At 36.2% G+C, this 18031-nt stretch overlaps 2 protein-coding genes across 2 annotated transcripts; both read left to right on the top strand.

The window, feature by feature from the left end:
- The first annotated feature begins 989 nt into the window (after window positions 1–989).
- LOC114182641 (putative disease resistance protein At3g14460) lies at window positions 990–5283 on the top strand. Its single transcript, XM_028069551.1, has 2 exons — window positions 990–4849; window positions 5059–5283. Exon 1 carries the CDS (start codon window positions 1255–1257, stop codon window positions 4798–4800), a length of 3546 nt encoding a protein of 1181 aa, XP_027925352.1. The 5' UTR covers window positions 990–1254; the 3' UTR covers window positions 4801–4849; window positions 5059–5283.
- A 7297-nt stretch (window positions 5284–12580) lies between these two features.
- LOC114182642 (putative disease resistance RPP13-like protein 1) lies at window positions 12581–17608 on the top strand. Its single transcript, XM_028069553.1, has 4 exons — window positions 12581–16269; window positions 16762–16854; window positions 16970–17078; window positions 17230–17608. The coding sequence occupies exon 1, from the start codon at window positions 12707–12709 to the stop codon at window positions 16208–16210; it is 3504 nt and encodes a 1167-aa protein (XP_027925354.1). The 5' UTR covers window positions 12581–12706; the 3' UTR covers window positions 16211–16269; window positions 16762–16854; window positions 16970–17078; window positions 17230–17608.
- The last annotated feature ends 423 nt before the right edge of the window (window positions 17609–18031 follow it).

Raw genomic sequence — 18031 nt, 5'->3', positions numbered from 1 at the left:
GCAACATGCAATGTAGTCTTGAAACATACTAATTGAAAACTATAACCGAGAATTGATACTAAGAACAAGTGCAGAATTAGATTTTTAAGATGGGGGAAAACTAACTAAACTAATAAACCTAACTTTCTAAAATGGGGTAAAAACTGAAATATGCAATCAAAACTGGAATTAAAGTCATGAACAAGATTCAAATGGTGAAACTAAACTTAAACAATGCATAGAACTGTAAAATTCAGAAACTTAAATCTAATATGCAGAACCAGTGCTAAAATCTGAAAATAAAAGATCAATATATATTAACTACCATAACTATATTACCTACCATGATAAACATGAGAACTCTGAATTGAAATGTGAATTATGCAATGAAAACACAAATTGAATCATGAAAACAGATTAGGGACTAAATTAACCGGTTCAGCATTTTACAAGTTGTTCTTTAAAAGTGCTACTCCAATTCTCTGCACCACAGCTATTGTCAACATCTTTAAATGACAGGTTACGGCCACCACCGTATTCTTCAAAAAAATCGTATATCAAGATCTCGTCCTCATAACCAATTTAATACCTAATTAGTATGTACTTAAAAAAAATAATATCAAATAGATGTTAGGTCCAACTTTCGAGTTAGTCAATGAAACAATATTTAAAAAAATTAGCTTACTATTTGTAAATAAGAGTGGAACTAACTTGATACCTTGTAAAATAATAAGAGGTCCCTGCATATGCTAAAGGGGCAAAGAAAAACTAATAAACCAAATCTTGGATAATTAAAAATTACTCACTGCATATGCTAAACTAGCTTAAGATAGCCAATTAAGTGAATAAAGAAAGGATGAGAATTAGTACATGAATATAAGATAATTGATGCAGAAAAGATATTTACTTTTTTATATTTTAAAGTTAGAGAATATCCAAACAATTATAGTTTCCTTCGCCCATTTAAAGTTTTGGTTTCAAAATACTGTATACCAAGTCAGATGTCAGTGCTGATTCTTATTGTGAGACATTCATGGATTACAGCTGTGAACATTTTTGTGATCAGAAAGACTCAACAATTATTGCTTCACTGGGCCCACAGCTAGGATTTCATAATTTCATTCATCACAACGTTGAATGGATATTCTGCTGTTCACATCTTATATTGCTCAATCATAACATCAGTATAGCATCCCTGCACTGAATCCCTGTTGTAAACTTCCATCTCAAATCTCACACTTCCATTCATCATTCAATCCATTTCCAACTCCTACCATGGCAGAACTTGTTGGTGGTGCTCTTCTTTCCGCTTTTCTTCAGGTTGCATTCGACAGGCTGGCTTCTCCTCAATTCGTAGATTTCTTTCGTGGAAGAAAACTTGATGAGAAGCTGCTCGGCAATTTGAACATCATGCTGCACTCCATCAATGCTCTTGCTGATGATGCAGAACAGAAACAGTTCACAGATCCACACGTCAAAGCATGGCTTCTTTCTGTCAAGGAGGCTGTCTTTGATGCAGAGGATCTCTTGGGTGAAATAGATTATGAACTCACCAGATGCCAAGTGGAAGCTGGATCTGAACCTCAAACCTTTACTGACAAGGTATCTACCTTCTTCAACTCTACTTTCAGTTCATTTAACAAGAAAATTGAATCTGAGATGAGAGAAGTCCTAGAAAAATTAGAATATCTTGCAAAGCAAAAGGGTGCTCTTGGTTTGAAAGAGGGTATTTACTCTGGTGATAGTTCAGGTAGTAAGGTGTCACAGAAATTGCCATCATCTTCTTTGGTGGTTGAAACTGTTATTTATGGCAGAGATGTGGATAAAGAAATTATCTTTAATTGGCTCACATCTGAAACTGGCAATCATAACCATCCTTCAGTACTTTCCATTGTGGGAATGGGTGGGTTGGGTAAGACCACACTTGCCCAACATGTATACAATGACACAAAACTAGAGGAGGCTAAATTTGATATCACAGCTTGGGTTTGTGTTTCTGATCATTTTAATGTTTTGACAGTGACAAAAACAATTCTTGAGGCAGTCACTAAATCTAAAGATGATAGCGGAGACCTACAAATGGTTCATGAAAGATTGAAAGAAAAAATATCAGGAAAGAAATTTTTTCTTGTTTTGGATGATGTTTGGAACGAAAGACAAGAAAAGTGGGAAGCTGTGCAAACTCCTCTTAGCTATGGGGCTCCAGGAAGTAGAATTCTTGTCACAACACGTGGTGAGAAAGTTGCTTCTATCATGAGGTCTAAAGTGCATCGCCTAAAGCAATTAAAAAAGGATATATGCTGGAATGTTTTTGAAAAACACGCTTTAAGAGATGATGAGCTTGAATTGAATGATGAAAAAAAGGAGATTGGTAGAAGGATAGTTCAGAAATGCAAAGGATTACCTCTTGCTCTGAAAACAATTGGAAGTCTTCTGCGCACAAAGTCATCTATTTCAGATTGGCAAAGCGTATTGGAAAGCGACATATGGGACTTACCGAAAGAAGTTGAAATTATGCCTGCTCTACTATTGAGTTATCAACACCTTCCTTCTCATCTCAAGAGGTGCTTTGCTTATTGTGCATTATTTCCAAAAGATTATAAATTTGACAAGAAGGAATTAATTTTGTTGTGGATAGCTCAAGATTTTCTCCATTGCTCTCAACAGAGCAACAATCTAGAAGAAATTGGTGAACAATATTTCAATGATTTACTAATGAGGTCTTTCTTTCTTCAATCAGATTTCAAAACCTGTTTCTTCATGCATGACCTTCTAAATGATTTGGCAAAATATGTTTGTGCGGACTTCTGTTTCAGGTTGAAATTTGATAAAGGAAACTGCATATCCAAAACAACCCGTCATTTTTCATTTGGAATCTCTGACGTAAAATATTTTGATGGGCTTGGGAGTTTAACTGATGCTAAAAGACTGCGTTCTTTTTTTCCATATAAAGAATTTGGGAGAAGATATATTGATTATTATCCTTTGCAATTCAAGATTTTGGTACATGAATTGTTTTCCAACTTTAAGTTTTTACGTGTATTATCTTTGGATCAATATTCTGAGCTTAGAGAAGTCCCTGATTCCATCGGTGATCTTAAACATCTCCATTCCTTAGATCTTTCGGGAACTCAGATACAAAAACTACCTGACTCAACATGTTTGCTCTATAACTTGCTAATCTTGAAGTTGAACTATTGTTCAAGTCTGAAGGAGTTGCCCTTAAATTTGCATAAACTCACCAAATTGCGTTGTCTTGAATTTGAAAATACAAATGTGACAGAGATGCCAATGCATTTTGGAGAGTTGAAGAATCTTCAAGTACTTAGTGCGGTTTTTGTCGATAAAAATAAGGAGTTCAGTACTAAGCATCTAGGAGGGCTCAATCTTCATGGAGGATTATCAATTAATGAGGTGCAAAATATTGTAAATCCTGTAGATGCATTAGAAGCAAATTTAAAAAATAAAGATCTTGTGAAGTTAGAGTTAAAATGGAAGTCAGACTACATCCCTGATGATCCAAGGAAAGAAAAGAAAGTATTGGAGAATCTACAACCTTCCAAAACATTGGAACATTTGTCAATCAAGAGCTATGGTGGTACAGAATTCCCAAGTTGGGTATTTGATAATTCATTATCAAATTTAGTGTCCTTAAGGCTGGAGGACTGTAAATATTGTTTGTGTTTGCCTCCCCTTGGACTATTGTCATCTCTGAAGACCCTTCAGATTATTGGATTTGATGGAATAGTGAGCATTGGTGATGAATTTTATGGGAATAGCTCTTCTTCGTTTACATCTTTGGAAAGATTGACATTTTCAAACATGAAGGAATTGGAAGAATGTGAACGTAAGACTGCTGCTTTTCCACGTCTTGAATTTCTCAGTGTGTATCAATGTCCCAAACTAAAAGGTCTGCCAAAAGAACTTGTTAATGTAAAGTATCTTGATATACGTGGCAGCATGAAAGCATGGTGCCTTGAAAGGTGTGAGCACACTGTATCTCATAATTCACTTGAAGACTTGAACTTTTGTGCTTTTCCAATTATGAATATTCCAATGAGTCGAAGCTTTGATCTGCTTGAACAAATTAACATCTTTCGCGGTTGTGATTCTCTAACAACCTTTCCACTAGATTTCTTCCCAAACCTTAAGGCTCTTTCATTGTATTTCTGTCGTAACCTACAAATTATTTCACAGGATCACACTCATAATCATCTCGAGAGTTTGACAATTGACGGTTGCTCTCGATTTGACTCATTTCCTAGTGAAGGTTTATCTGCTCCACGGCTAAAGAGAATTGATATTGATGAAGCGGAGAATTTGAAGTTATTGCCAAAGCAGATGCAAATCCTGCTTCCGTCTCTTAATATACTAAAGATAATTTGTTGTCCAAAAGTGGAGATGTTCCCAAACGGAGGTTTGCCACCAAATGTAAAAGCGGTGTTTCTTTCAAGTTTGAAACTTATGGCCTCCCTAAGAGAGACCTTGGGTACCAACACATGTCTTCAAAGCTTGTATATTGAAAAGATGGATGTGGAGTTTTTTCCCGATGAAGTTTTGCTACCACACTCTATCACTGCTCTACGAATTTGTGATTGCCCAAATCTTAAAAAGATGGAGTACAAGGGTCTCTGCCACCTCTCCTCTCTCTTACTTCATAACTGTCCCAACCTCCAATGCTTACCAGAGGATGGTCTCCCCAAATCCATCTCCTCTCTTCAAATCTTGAACTGTCCATTGTTGAAACAACGTTGTCAGAATCCCGAAGGCCAAGACTGGAACAAGATTGCTCACATTGAAGACCTAATTATTCTCCCATAAGTTTAAAATTAGATGTGCAATAATTCCCGTTTGTCTGCCTCTTCAACAGGTGTTGATACTGTACACTATCTCTACCTTTTCAATTACAATCTTGTTAGGCGCAAATATTTGACTGTGTAAATTGAATTTACATTGTTGTGCTAATACATTCATCACTTTGTCTAATGATTTCTTTTGTTAGTCGTTGATTGTCAATTTTTAAACTAATGATTTAATTGGAAGCCGGTATCTGCTGCTAATCGTATTATCTCTGTACAGCATTCCGATCTGAATCTGAAGGGAGCAGAAGACACCCTCATCGGATGGCCCTTGACTTGATTCTAAGCTCGACACTAGACAGAGTAAGTAGTTGTTTAGGGATAGTCTTCTTGAAACAAACATAATTATGAAAATGCAAGTACTTTTATACTTCCTTTTCTTTGGACTTGAACATGTATCTATTTTCATCTTGTTGAATTTAAATTCTCTACTGTTTTTTTTTTCTGTGTTGTTTATATGCTAAGCTTTAAAAGTACACTGATGATCACTAATATTTTAAAAATAGTGTGTTTTTAATGCTTAACAGGAGACAAAAAAAAAAACAGAAAAGCTAAACTCAGTTTTTAGTACATTTAAGAGTTTTTACCTCGCAGTACATACCTCAGTTCCTGCGCACCTGCTGCATATAAACACGCGGTAGCATTTTTGTAATTAAAGTCACATTTTATGCCTCAGTTCTTTTATAACCGAGACAGTAGCACCAGTGCAGGAAGGGCCTTTGGCAGCGGTTGTTTTTAATATTCTGCACCGGTTCGAGAACCGAGGCATATCAGGGCGAGGCCAAAAGGTCATAGCTTTTGGCCTCGGTTAAGAACCGAAGCCATAGAGGGCGCTTCTGCCTCGGTTTTCAATGCACCCGAGGCCATATACCCTGCCTTTTGCCTCGGTTTTCTCTGTACCCGAGGCCATATGGGCTTTTTTTTTTTTTTTTAAAATTCGATAACCCTTTTTGGCCTCGGTTTTTGCTGCACCCGAGGCCATATGGGCTGTTTTTGGCCTCGGTTTTTGTTGCACCCGAGGCCATATGGTGTTTTTTCTAAGATTCTGAACAGCGATTAAGAAGAGCTTTTTCTAATTTTCCACGGAATATAATGGTGTCAAACTCCAAAACAACCAAGTACTGATGTATATACAGTAACATTGAACCATGGCCAAAGTTGACGGCTTAGTCTTAATCTTCTCAAGGAAATAAAATAAAAGGAAGAGATTTTCTTAAGTACTTAATAATTCTATGGTTAGTATTGTATACTGCTGTTTTAATTATCTGTTATTATCATAATAAAAAGCAAAAAAAAAAATAAACATAAACATTTATCTTCTCCCACGCGCATGAACTAACCCCTAAATGGAATCTCTGCCGGCACACTTTAGAGCAAACCACAGCCATTGACGGCCAAAAAAAGGGCCTGGAAAATCAAATTGCCGCTTGCGAAGCCGCCGTCCCTAACCAGATCGCCGCCGTCGCGAGCCACCTACGCGAACACAACCAGATCGGTGTTGCGAGCCACCTCCGCTGCGACGAAACCAGAGCCAGCAGATGTCTCGCGAAACCAGCCTGCCACGACGAACCACCACACGTTGACGAAGCCACGCGTTGCAGAACCACTGCGAATCAGATCGACGACGAGGGCACTTTCTGACGCGAAATCCCCATCACTGCGGCGCCGGCCACCACGCAGCCACCTGCGACGAAAAAAGCTGCCCGGAGAAGACGCGAAACCAGACGCGAACACACCTACATTGCGAGAATCCTCCACCTCCGTTCCAAACAGAACCGCAGGCCACCGTGACAGAAATCGATGTCGATTGCGCCAATGCGACAGCCACCACGGTACCTGCAAAAAACCAGACCAGACAGACCCCCGCGAAGCAACCCACCGTCGAACTCGCGGAGAGAGCGCGAGACAGCGGCGGCTGGCGTGGATTTCTCGCCGGAAGTCGCGGAGAGAGAACGCGACGTGCTCGCGTGGTTTTCTCGACGGGGTGGCAGTGGTGGAGGAGCGAAATGGAGGAGGAGCAGCGCGAGATGGTGGCCTGCCGGAAATGCAGAGAGAAATGGAGAGAAATTGCAGAGAGAGCTGCGCGCGCGAGGAAGAAAGGGGCTGCTGTTTTTGAACCCTAATTAAACCTTTTGGCACCGGTTATTGGCTCAACCGAGGCCTATCAGTCAAAACGAGAATGGCATTTTTGAAATTCTAGGCATCCTTTTTGGCTTCGGGCCTTCTTAACCGAAGCCTAATAGGGCTTTTGGCTTCGGGTTTTGTACAACCGAGGCCTATAACTGGTTTTGGCAGCGGGTGATTGGTGAACCGAGGCATAAAAGTTGCCTATAATTGCAAAATTGCCACCGCGCCATTATAGGCTTCGGTTCCTGGGCAACCGAGGCCTATAAGGCGAGGTAAAAATCCAATTCTGCACTAGTGTAGGGACCTTATGCTTCGGTCCTCCTGTCAACCGAGGCATACAAGAAGCAATATGCTTCGGTTTCAAATTAACTAAGGCAGTATCGCATTGTAGGGTTAACAAAAACCCCAAATCTTTTCACTGCAACAGCAACATTCAGATTTTCTTCTTCTCCGAGCAACCCGCATACAACTTCCACTCTTCCACTGCGCGCCAGCCGTTCGTTTCGGCTTCACCACAGTTGCAGCGCTGCTGCACTGCCACTGCACCGTCGAGGAGGTTGTTTCGGGGCCGCCGCTGCATCTTCTTCATCTTCGAGCAACCATCACCACTCTTCAAGTGCGCCGTTCGTTCTGCCTACACCGCCGTTGCACTGCCACTTCACCGTTGACGAGATTGTTCCGGCGCTGCTGCATCTTCGTCTTCTCCGAGCATGAAGTTCGTTGTCACCGGATCTGGTGTTTTATGGGATTCTTTACAAGGATCAGTTACTAGTTGGGTCTTTTAATTGCTTTTATTTATTGATGGAAGTAAATGAAATTGCCATTGCCATGTTTGTGATATTGATTGATGTTGATAATTTGAGGTCAGATCTAAGAATGAATGTTTATGCCATTTTGTCATTGTTTATGCCATTCCATGTTCTGGGCTTATGTTTGTGTTAAAAATTATGCTATTGGTAATGATTGAATCACATAGATGCCATTTTTTCTTTTCATTCCAGCAATAGAATTATTGTTTTACCTCCATCAAAATTTGTGGTATTTTCTCTAAGTTTAATCTTACAATGTTTCGCAACTGTTTCTTTTTTTCTCAGTGTGATTGAAGCACCCACAGGTAACGAGGAAAATGAAAACTTGAGTTTTTTTATTTATTTCTGGTACACAATTAAGCCTCGGTTGGTGGAAACCGAGGCAGTAACTATGCAATATGCCTCGGGTTGATAACCGAGGCATAAAGAAGTGTCTTTTTACCTCGGCAGTATATGTCTCGGGTGTGAACCCGAAACCAAAAGTTAAAAATAATCGCTGTTGTTTTCCTTTCCTGCACTAGTGGCATTAAAACAGTGAGCATTACATTAATAGCTTTTACTTGTTGCGTTACAATTTTCTTCCCCAACTTTCCATTTATTTACGGAATTTGCAGAGGCAGGATTTTATGTAGTTGTCATAAAACATGTAAAGCTTGTGTAATTGTTGAACTGTAAAATGCGTACGTGTTTGTTATTCGAAACAGCATTAGATATTTTACAATATATTTTAGATAAATGATTTCTACATAAATATCTAGATTACCCTTTGATGTAGTTTTCACATGGCAGAATAAAACAAAACCATTGTCTCCTCTTCAAGTTTCTGCCCTGCATGGATTTTACTTGATATCAGAAGAAAGAAATGCTGTCTTGTGTGAATATTCAAAGCAAAGGAAGCATATATACTTAAGTTGGAGGAATCATAAATGTAAATAAATAGAAGGCAAAACCATTTTTCCGCAAATATGCCACATGATTATTGTTAAGTTTTGGAAATATGACACAGCCAACGCCTTTTAGATGTTTTGATTTTATTATATGATATTTTGTAGTTGTACTTTTGATATTATCTCTTCTCATATCATGTTTTTATTATAAAGGATTGTTGCAAGAAAATTAAAATAAAATAAGGAGAGAAAAATTTGCTAGTGTATATATCACATCAACTAAAACCTTTGATGAGATACAAGATGAAGTGAAGAAGTTAGACTAATTGCATAACTAGTCTATTGATGGTTTACTTTTTTTAGAATAGTCTTTCTTGTTTTACACGATAGAGAATGAACAATTTTGATGGAAGAGAGTGATCACATGTAGAACATTATCATATGACACCAAAGTTTAAGAATGACGATGAAACTAAAAGAATTCATTCTACCATAATCTCAATCATTATCTCTAAATTTATAATAGTTTTATTTGAATCACAAGAATAATTTTTTCTTTTTTCAATCAAACTACCTTTATGAGGAAAACAGAAAAATAGGAGAAAACTAACCTAAGCTACTAAGAGGTGAATTCATATAACATTTATTTCTTTATTTTGTTTTTATATAATTTATTAGCTAATTACGTAAATTTTATTATGGAAGATATCCTATTTTTTTTTTTTTATCTAGGAAATTAAAAGATCATAAGTTGGTGTTTCGCATTGGGTATAAATAAACAATACGTTAGGAGAAAACACTCATAAACCAATCGAAATTGATGTCTTAATTTCTTGTAAGAGTGTTCACATGATTTGTAACACTCGATTTTTGTTGCTTTCCTATTGTGCATATCTACATGAATAATCTTATCTCTAATAATTACTATAAAAAAAATTGTCTCCCTTTATTTAAATCTCAAATAAAAAGGAAACTTCATGTCTTACTTCTGCAATATAACTTGACCAAAATCGAAAATAAATAACAATAAAATCTGTGAGACGACCTAAAACATCAATCGGTCTTATTCAACTCCCACTCTTGATTATTAATTATTGTGCATCTTTCTCTACACACATGCAATTATCTATTTCTGTATAAGGTACAATCGATCATCGGAAGGAGATACAATAATGCAAGTGTCAACCTTCGGACAAATAGAGATTATTAGAAAAAGAAAAATCAACAAAAAAATGGTTTTTATTGTTAATAAATAAAAGGTTCTTAAAAAAAACTAATTTGCCTTTTTGGATTTAAAAATATAAAAAGATTAAAAATTTAATTAAGAAAATTAAAGAATAAGAAAAATCATTTTACAAATAAAGGATAAAGGAAAAACAAACAAAATAAATAAAATAGTTTTCAAAACAAGAAAATAGGAGAAAAGAGGAGTATGGCTGAGCTTTTGTTAGGCCTAACTATCTTAAAAGAAAGAATTTTTTGACTTCCTCACACCCCTCTATATTTTCTATGTATGCTAGACATACAAAACCCTCCCAATCACGAGACAGAAAACCCCAAGCTCTCCACCTCATTGTTTGAAAATCTGCATGTGACTACGTCATGTGCAATGTCCTCTTGTTTGGGAAACAATCGATCAGATATGTTTGTGGAGATATATACTTCAACTTAGAAGTTGATAAAGCACTATCTATACCAGAAAGGGCTCCTCATTTTTCATTCGCAATCAATGACGTTAAGTATTTTGACAGTTTATATGATGCGAAAAGCAATGACGTTAAGTACATTGCCCCAAGCTCAAAGGGCTGCCAAACCAACTTCTTCACGTAAAGCAAATAATTATCTGTGAATGTGAAAGGTTCACCATTGGCGGACACAACACGGAATCATCAACCCTGGAAAGGATAGGGGATACAATAAATAATAATTCTCTTGAAGTGTTACACATTTATTCTTGTCTGTACATGAATATTCCATTGAGACTTCGCTACAATTTACTTGTAACACTGGATATAGATGGAGGCTTTGACTCTCCAATGACCTTCCCTCTAGATTTCTTCCCGAAACTCTGTTCACTTAAACTCAGGTGTTGTAATCTGCAAATGATTTCACAGGATCACACTCATAATCATCTCAAGGATCTGGATATCAGCAAATCACCTCAATTTGAATCATTTCCCATGGAAGGATTATGTGCCCCCAAGCTAGTAAAATTTAGTATTAAAGAATTGAAGAACTTGAAATTATTGCCTAAACGCATGGATATCCTCCTTCCATCTCTTACAGACATACGAATATTAGATTGTCCACAGGTGGAGTTGTGCTCTGATGGAGGTTTGCCATCAAATCTAAATACCATGGATCTCTCAGACTGGGAAAAGATTGCTCACTCGAAAACATAGAGATTGAAGATGTCGGACATGAACTTGAAGTTTGAAATCACACATCAGGTAGTTGTTTGAAGTTTGAACCTTTTGAAATACAATGTTGGGCTATTGCCATATACTTGAGATCAAATTACTGATTTCCATTAGTCACTTTGTTTCCAATTCATAGGATGGCAGCAGAATTTGTTGGTGGTTGACAAGCTGGTTTCCCCTTAAGTTTTTAGACTTATTTTGTGGAAGAAAACTTGCTAAGAAGCTACTGGGAAACTTGCACATCACACTGCACTCCATCAAAGGTCCACGCTAGAAAACATGGCTTTTTGATGTCAAAGAGGTCATGTTTGATGCAGAGGATCTCTGGGATGAAAGAGACTATCAACTCACCAGATGCACAGTGGAAGCTGAATTTCAACTTCTAACTTCCATTTATAAGGCATCAAATTTCTTCAACTCCACTTTCAGTTCATTTAACAAGAAAACTGACTCGGGGATGAAAGAAGTACTAGAAAAACTAGAATATGTTGCAAGGCAAAAGGGTGCACTTGGTTTCAAAGAATGTAGTTATTCTGGTGCTGAATCAAGTATTAAATTGTCACATAAATTGCCGTCAACTTCTTATGGAGGGGTTGTTCTGTGTTCCATGTGTTCTTTATGTAAAAATATGAAGAATCAATTCAGCATCTATTGTTTTGAGTGTAATACTGCTGTTTATCTTTGGTATTGCCTGCAGGGGATTTTTTATTTCAAATCCCCTCTCTGGAAATCTTTTATATTCAAACAGACACCTCTTTTACTCTTAATGAGAATTCAGCTCAAGCAATTCACAATTTAAACTTATTGTCGCAATGTCAATTGATTTACTACTTAATACTGTGCCTTATATAGACAATGACCTGGCTTACTGTCACGATAAAAGTTTAAGTCAATATGATAAATACATTTATATAAATTAATTAAAGATTAGATGCATAGTAGAGGTACATACGTAATAAAAAAATAATTAACATTTTTTTGAATTTTGAAAACAATACATAAGTTAAATTATAAATATTTCAAAATATGTAACAATTAAAGAAAAAAAGAGTATCAATTCAGACGCGGTGGTTTCTCAAATTGGTTTCCTAATCTTCATGTTAAATAATACCTTAATACTTGATTATGTACCATCACAGATGAGAATAGAACATCTCATATTACTTAATTAAGAAGACCGACATATTAACCCTCTAAGAAACTTTGAAAAATCAAAGGAAGAAAAATCAAATGTTAAACTCATCAATTATTGCTTCATTGGGACTCACCACTCCCTATTTACACACTTTAAATTCATCAAAACCGTTGAATGCGTATCCAACTCCTCACATTTATATGGGTCATTCAAACTCCTATATTTCAGCCATCCATTTCTAATCGCACGATCACGGTTTACGACTGACCCAACCTGTAAATGCAACGGATCATTATGGCTCAGAAAATTTGCGAAAGACTTAAAAGCTATTGGTTGGGTATTGATGTTAGTGGTTGAGTATTGATGTTCACTGCTCTTAAAGTCTTGATAAAATACCTAACTACTGATTTTCATCACTATAGCATCCCTGCACTGAATCATTGTGAAATCATCTCACACTTCCATTGCTTCTTCACTCCCTTTCCATACCATGGCAGCAGCACTTGTTGGTGGTGCTCTTCTTTCGGCATTTCTACAGGTTGCATTTGACAGGTTGGCTTCTCCTAATGTTGTAGACTTCTTTCGTGGAAGAAAACTTGATGAGAAGCTGTTGGGCAATTTGAACATCATGCTGCACTCCATCAATGCTCTCGCTCATGATGCAGAACAAAAGCAGTTCACAGATCCACACGTCAAAGCATGGCTTTTCGCTGTCAAAGAGGCTGTCTTTGATGCAGAGGATCTCTTGAATGAAATAGACTATGAGCTCACCAGATGCCAAGTGGAAGCTGGATCAGACCCACAAACCCTTGCTTCCAAGGTATCAAATTTCTTCAACTCAACTTTCAGTTCATTTAACAAGAAAATTGAATCAGAGATAAGAGAAGTCCTAGAAAAACTAGAATATCTTGCAAAGCAAAAGGGTGCTCTTGGTTTGAAAGAGGGTATTTACTCTGGTGATAGTTCAGGTAGCAAAGAGCCACAGAAATTGCCATCTTCTTCTTTGGTGGTTGAAAGTGTTATTTATGGCAGAGATGCAGACAAAGAAATGATTTTAAATTGGCTCACATCTGAAACTGAGAATCATGACCAGCCATCAATACTTTCCATTGTGGGAATGGGTGGGTTGGGTAAGACCACACTCGCCCAACATGTATACAATGACCCAAAGATAGACGAGGCTAAATTTGATATCAGAGCTTGGGTTTGTGTTTCCGACCATTTTGATGTTTTGATAGTGACAAAAACAATTCTTGAGGCAATCACTAAATCTAAAGATGATAGCGGAGACCTGGAAATGGTTCATGGAAGATTGAAAAAAAAAATATCACGAAGGAAATTTCTTCTTGTTTTGGATGATGTTTGGAACGAAAGACGAGAAGAATGGGAAGCTGTGCGAACTCCTCTTAGTTATGGGGCACCAGGAAGTAAAATTCTTGTCACAACACGTGGTGAGAAAGTTGCTTCTAACATGATGTCTGAAGTGCATAGGCTAAAGCAATTAGAAGAAGAGGAATGTTGGAAACTTTTTAAAAAGCATGCACTAAAAAATGATGATCATGAATTGAATGATGAGAAAAAGAAGATTGGTAGAAGGATAGTTGAGAAGTGCAAAGGATTACCCCTTGCTCTGAAAACAATTGGAAGTCTTCTCCGCACAAAGTCATCCATTTCAGATTGGCAAAGCGTATTGGAAAGCGACATATGGGACTTACCGAAAGAAGTTGAAATTATGCCTGCTCTACTATTGAGTTATCAACACCTTCCTTCTCATCTCAAGAGGTGCTTTGCTTACTGTGCATTATTTCCAAAAGATTATGAATTTGACAAGAAGGAATTAATTTTGTTGTGGATGGCTGAAGATTTTCTTCATCACTCTAATAAGATCAAGAGTGCACAAGAAATTGGTGAACAATATTTCGACGATCTATTAACAAGGTCCTTCTTTCTTCAATTAAGCTCTGAAATGCGACAAATCAAGAAAGTACGAGAAATTGGTGAACAATATTTCCATGATCAATTAACGAGGTCCTTCTTTCTTGAATCAAGCTTTGAAATGCGATTTGTCATGCATGACCTTCTCAATGATTTAGCAAAATATGTTTGTGCAGACTTTTGTTTCAGGTTGAAATTTGATAAAGGAAGTTGTATACCCAATACAACCCGTCATTTCTCATTTTCATTCGGTGACGTAGAATATTTTGATGGTTTAGGGAATTTAACAGATGCTAAAAGACTGCGTTCATTTCATTCAATTACAAATAACTGTAGCTATAAATTCAATCCTTGCCAATTCAATATTTTGGTACATGAATTGTTCTCCAAGTTCAAGTTTTTACACGTCTTATCTTTGAATGGATATGCTCAGCTTATTGAGGTCCCTAATTCTGTTGGTGATCTTAAACATCTCTGTTCGATAGACCTTTCGTATACTCATATACAAAAACTACCTGATTCAATATGTTTGCTCTATAACTTGCTAATAATGAAGATGAACTTTTGTTCTTTTCTGGAGGAATTACCTTCAAATTTGCATAAGCTCACCAAATTGAATTGTTTGGAATTTGAACATACAAATGTGAGAAAGATGCCAATGCATTTTGGAGAGTTGAAGAATATTCAAGTACTGAGTACGTTTTCTGTTGATAGAGATAGCAAGGTCATCAATATTAAGCAACTTGGAGGACTCAATCTTCATGGAAGGCTATCAATTAATGAGGTGCAGAATATTGTTAATCCTTTGGATGCATTAGAAGCAAATTTGAAAAATCAGCACCTTGTGGAGCTTAAGTTAAAATGGACTTTGAATCACATGCCCGATGATCCAAAGAAAGAAAGGAAAGTGCTTGAGAACCTACAACCTCCCAAACACTTGGAACATTTGTCAATAGAGAACTATGGTGGTACAAAATTCCCAAGTTGGGTATTTGATAACTCATTATCAAATTTGGTGTTTTTACATTTGGAGAACTGTAAGTATTGTCTATGGTTACCTCCCTTTGGACTTTTGTCATCTCTGAAGTCCCTCGAGATTACAGGGCTTGATGGAATAGTGAGCATTGGTGCTGAATTTTATGGGAGCGACTCTTCTTCATTCAGGTCCTTGGAAACATTGAAGTTCTACAACATGAAGGAATTGGAAGAATGGGAATGTAAAACTACTTCTTTTCCACGTCTTCAAAATCTTCATATCTATCATTGTCGCAAACTTAAATGTCTGCCAAATCAACTTCTTCATTTAAAGAATCTAGATATTAGTTGCTGTGATAAGCTAGTAATTAGCGTAAACAAAATGTTCACATCATCGCTTCAACTCTTGAGTGTTATGCTATGCCCACTTGTGAATATGCCCAGGACCAATTATGATTTTCTTGAAGCAATGGAGATTAATAGTAACTGCGTTTATTTTACCATCTTTCCGCTAGATTTCTTTCCAAACCTCCGTTTACTTCAATTGAGTTGGTGCCAAAACCTAAAAGCAGTGTCACAGGAGCATGCTCATAATCATCTCAAGGTACTAAGAATTGGAGATTGTCCTCAATTTGAATCATTTCCCAGTGAAGGATTATCTGCACCGAGGCTACAAATAATTTCAATTCGAGGAGCGGAGAGTTTGAAGTTGATGCCAAAACGTATGCAATTCCTACTCCCCTCTCTTACTGATTTGGTGATAATTGATTGTCCAAAAGTGGAGATGTTCCCAGATGAAGGATTGCCATCAAATTTGAAAAAGATGTCTCTTTCGAGCTTAAAACTTATCGCCTCCCTTAGAGACACATTGGATGCCAATACATGTCTTGAAAGCTTGATTGTTGAAAAGTTGGATGTGGAGTCTTTTCCCGGTGAAGTTTTGTTGCCACGCTCTCTCACCACTCTACACATCCGTTTTTGCCCAAATCTTAAAAAGCTTGACTACAATGGTCTATCTCACATCTCCTCTGTCATATATTATGGATGTCCCAACCTTCATCAAAGAAAATTACAAAGTTCTTAGTTACAAATACTTCACTCTTATCGGCATTTACTAAACAATAGATGCCTTTAAAGGAGACGGTGAGACGAGTTTTAATGGATTACTTGTTAATTTACAATAATGTAACTTTGTTTTGGAAATCAAACATTTTTCTATAAGCTGCCTCTTGCTGTTCTTATCTGTTATTGCTTTTGAAAAATATTAGTAAGTATGTTGCAAATATCATTATGGATTTATTGATTAAAAAAATCTACTATTAATCACTTTAGTATTTCTTTTTATTGTTTTGTTGCTCTGCTAAATTTTATATTGAATCACTGTGTTCAATATTGAAACAGTTATGTAATATGGATTATTTATATACTTAATCGATTAAATCCGAAAACAACTGATAAACTGATAAAATTTGAGCCTTCAAATTTTCTTAGAACAGGGTACAATGCAGGCATGCCATTGTCAAATTTTATTTTCCTTAAGAATTCTAGACTGTTGAATATTTTAATTTTCCTTCTTGACTATTGATCTATTATTCTTTCTGAGACTGACTTGTAAATTTTTATTTGTAATTCAAGAGTATTACCGAGTCTGGCATGTGCTTACACAAGTTTCTTACAATGGCTTCCAATGTCTTCTTCACTTCGAGTGATCGCTCTAGGCATCTTAAGGTACAAAATTTTATTAATTATTAAAATTGCTTTTGTCTGTATTAAAGATTGCTTAAGGTACAAAATCTTAAGGTTGTGTAAAATTGAACTTATTTTCCACCTTTTCTTTGTACAGGTATGCTTGCAGTTTACTTAGAAAAGACATGAAAAAGATAGTGATCACTCTTGATTCCTTATATATCCTATACTTGCAAAAACAAGGGGACAAGCAGGCTCTAGCAAAGGTACATGACCTTAGAATTTTTTGGAATTTAATTTTCTCTTACTATATTGTAGATCTTTTGATACAAAACTTTCTTAATTAGGCTTCTCTTTGAAAGCATTGAGAAGCAAATTGGCGAAGGAATCTCACTAATGTACCATGATATTATACAGAGAAAACAAGTAGAAGGGATTCAAATTGGCATATCTGATGATGAGTTATCTAAACAGGTCCAAGGAAAACTAGTACACCTGAGAGAGAGATTGAAGCAAAGGGAGTTATGAAATGTAAATGCTTCTAAACATACATTCTTAGACCCTTTAAATTGTATTTGATTTCTTGGTGAACTGGGAAGGGAATTTAAGTAGTGAGAATTGCCAATAATTTTTAATTTTTTTCCTTATTGGGTTTCCATTTATTTATAAAATTAGTAGAGGAGAATTTGTGTAGCAGTGACATAGATTAACTATGTAAAAATTGAGTATTTGTTGTACCGAAAACAGTCATTGTATTTGTTAATGATAGAAAGAAAGAAAGAAAGAAAGAAATACATGTCGGAAGAAAGAAAGTTTAGTATATTATGGAAATGAAGTCATGTCGGAAGAAATCATGTCTCCCTGTTTCATTTCAAATCACCTATCTGGAAATCTTCTATATTCAAAAAGTCACCTCTTTTACTCTTAATATGAGAATTCAGCTCAAGCAATTCACAATTTGAACTCACTGTCGCACTGTCAATTCATTTACTACTTAATATTGTTCATGTTAAAAGTTTGTATACATTGTTAAAAGAAATTGTATTGCTAGTATGCCTTATAGACAAATGACCTGGCTTAATTTGCATCTATAAAAATTTGAGTCAGGCTAAATGCATTTATATAAATTAATAAAAAATAATGAACATTTTTTTTAATTTTGAAAACAATACATAAGTTAAATTATAAATATTGCAAAAATGTAACAATTTAAAAAAGA

Source organism: Vigna unguiculata, chromosome 4, assembly GCF_004118075.2.
Source record: "Vigna unguiculata cultivar IT97K-499-35 chromosome 4, ASM411807v1, whole genome shotgun sequence".
NCBI lineage: Eukaryota > Viridiplantae > Streptophyta > Magnoliopsida > Fabales > Fabaceae > Vigna > Vigna unguiculata.
Note: the sequence above shows the minus strand (reverse complement) of the source record. Positions and strands in the feature narration are given on the sequence as shown.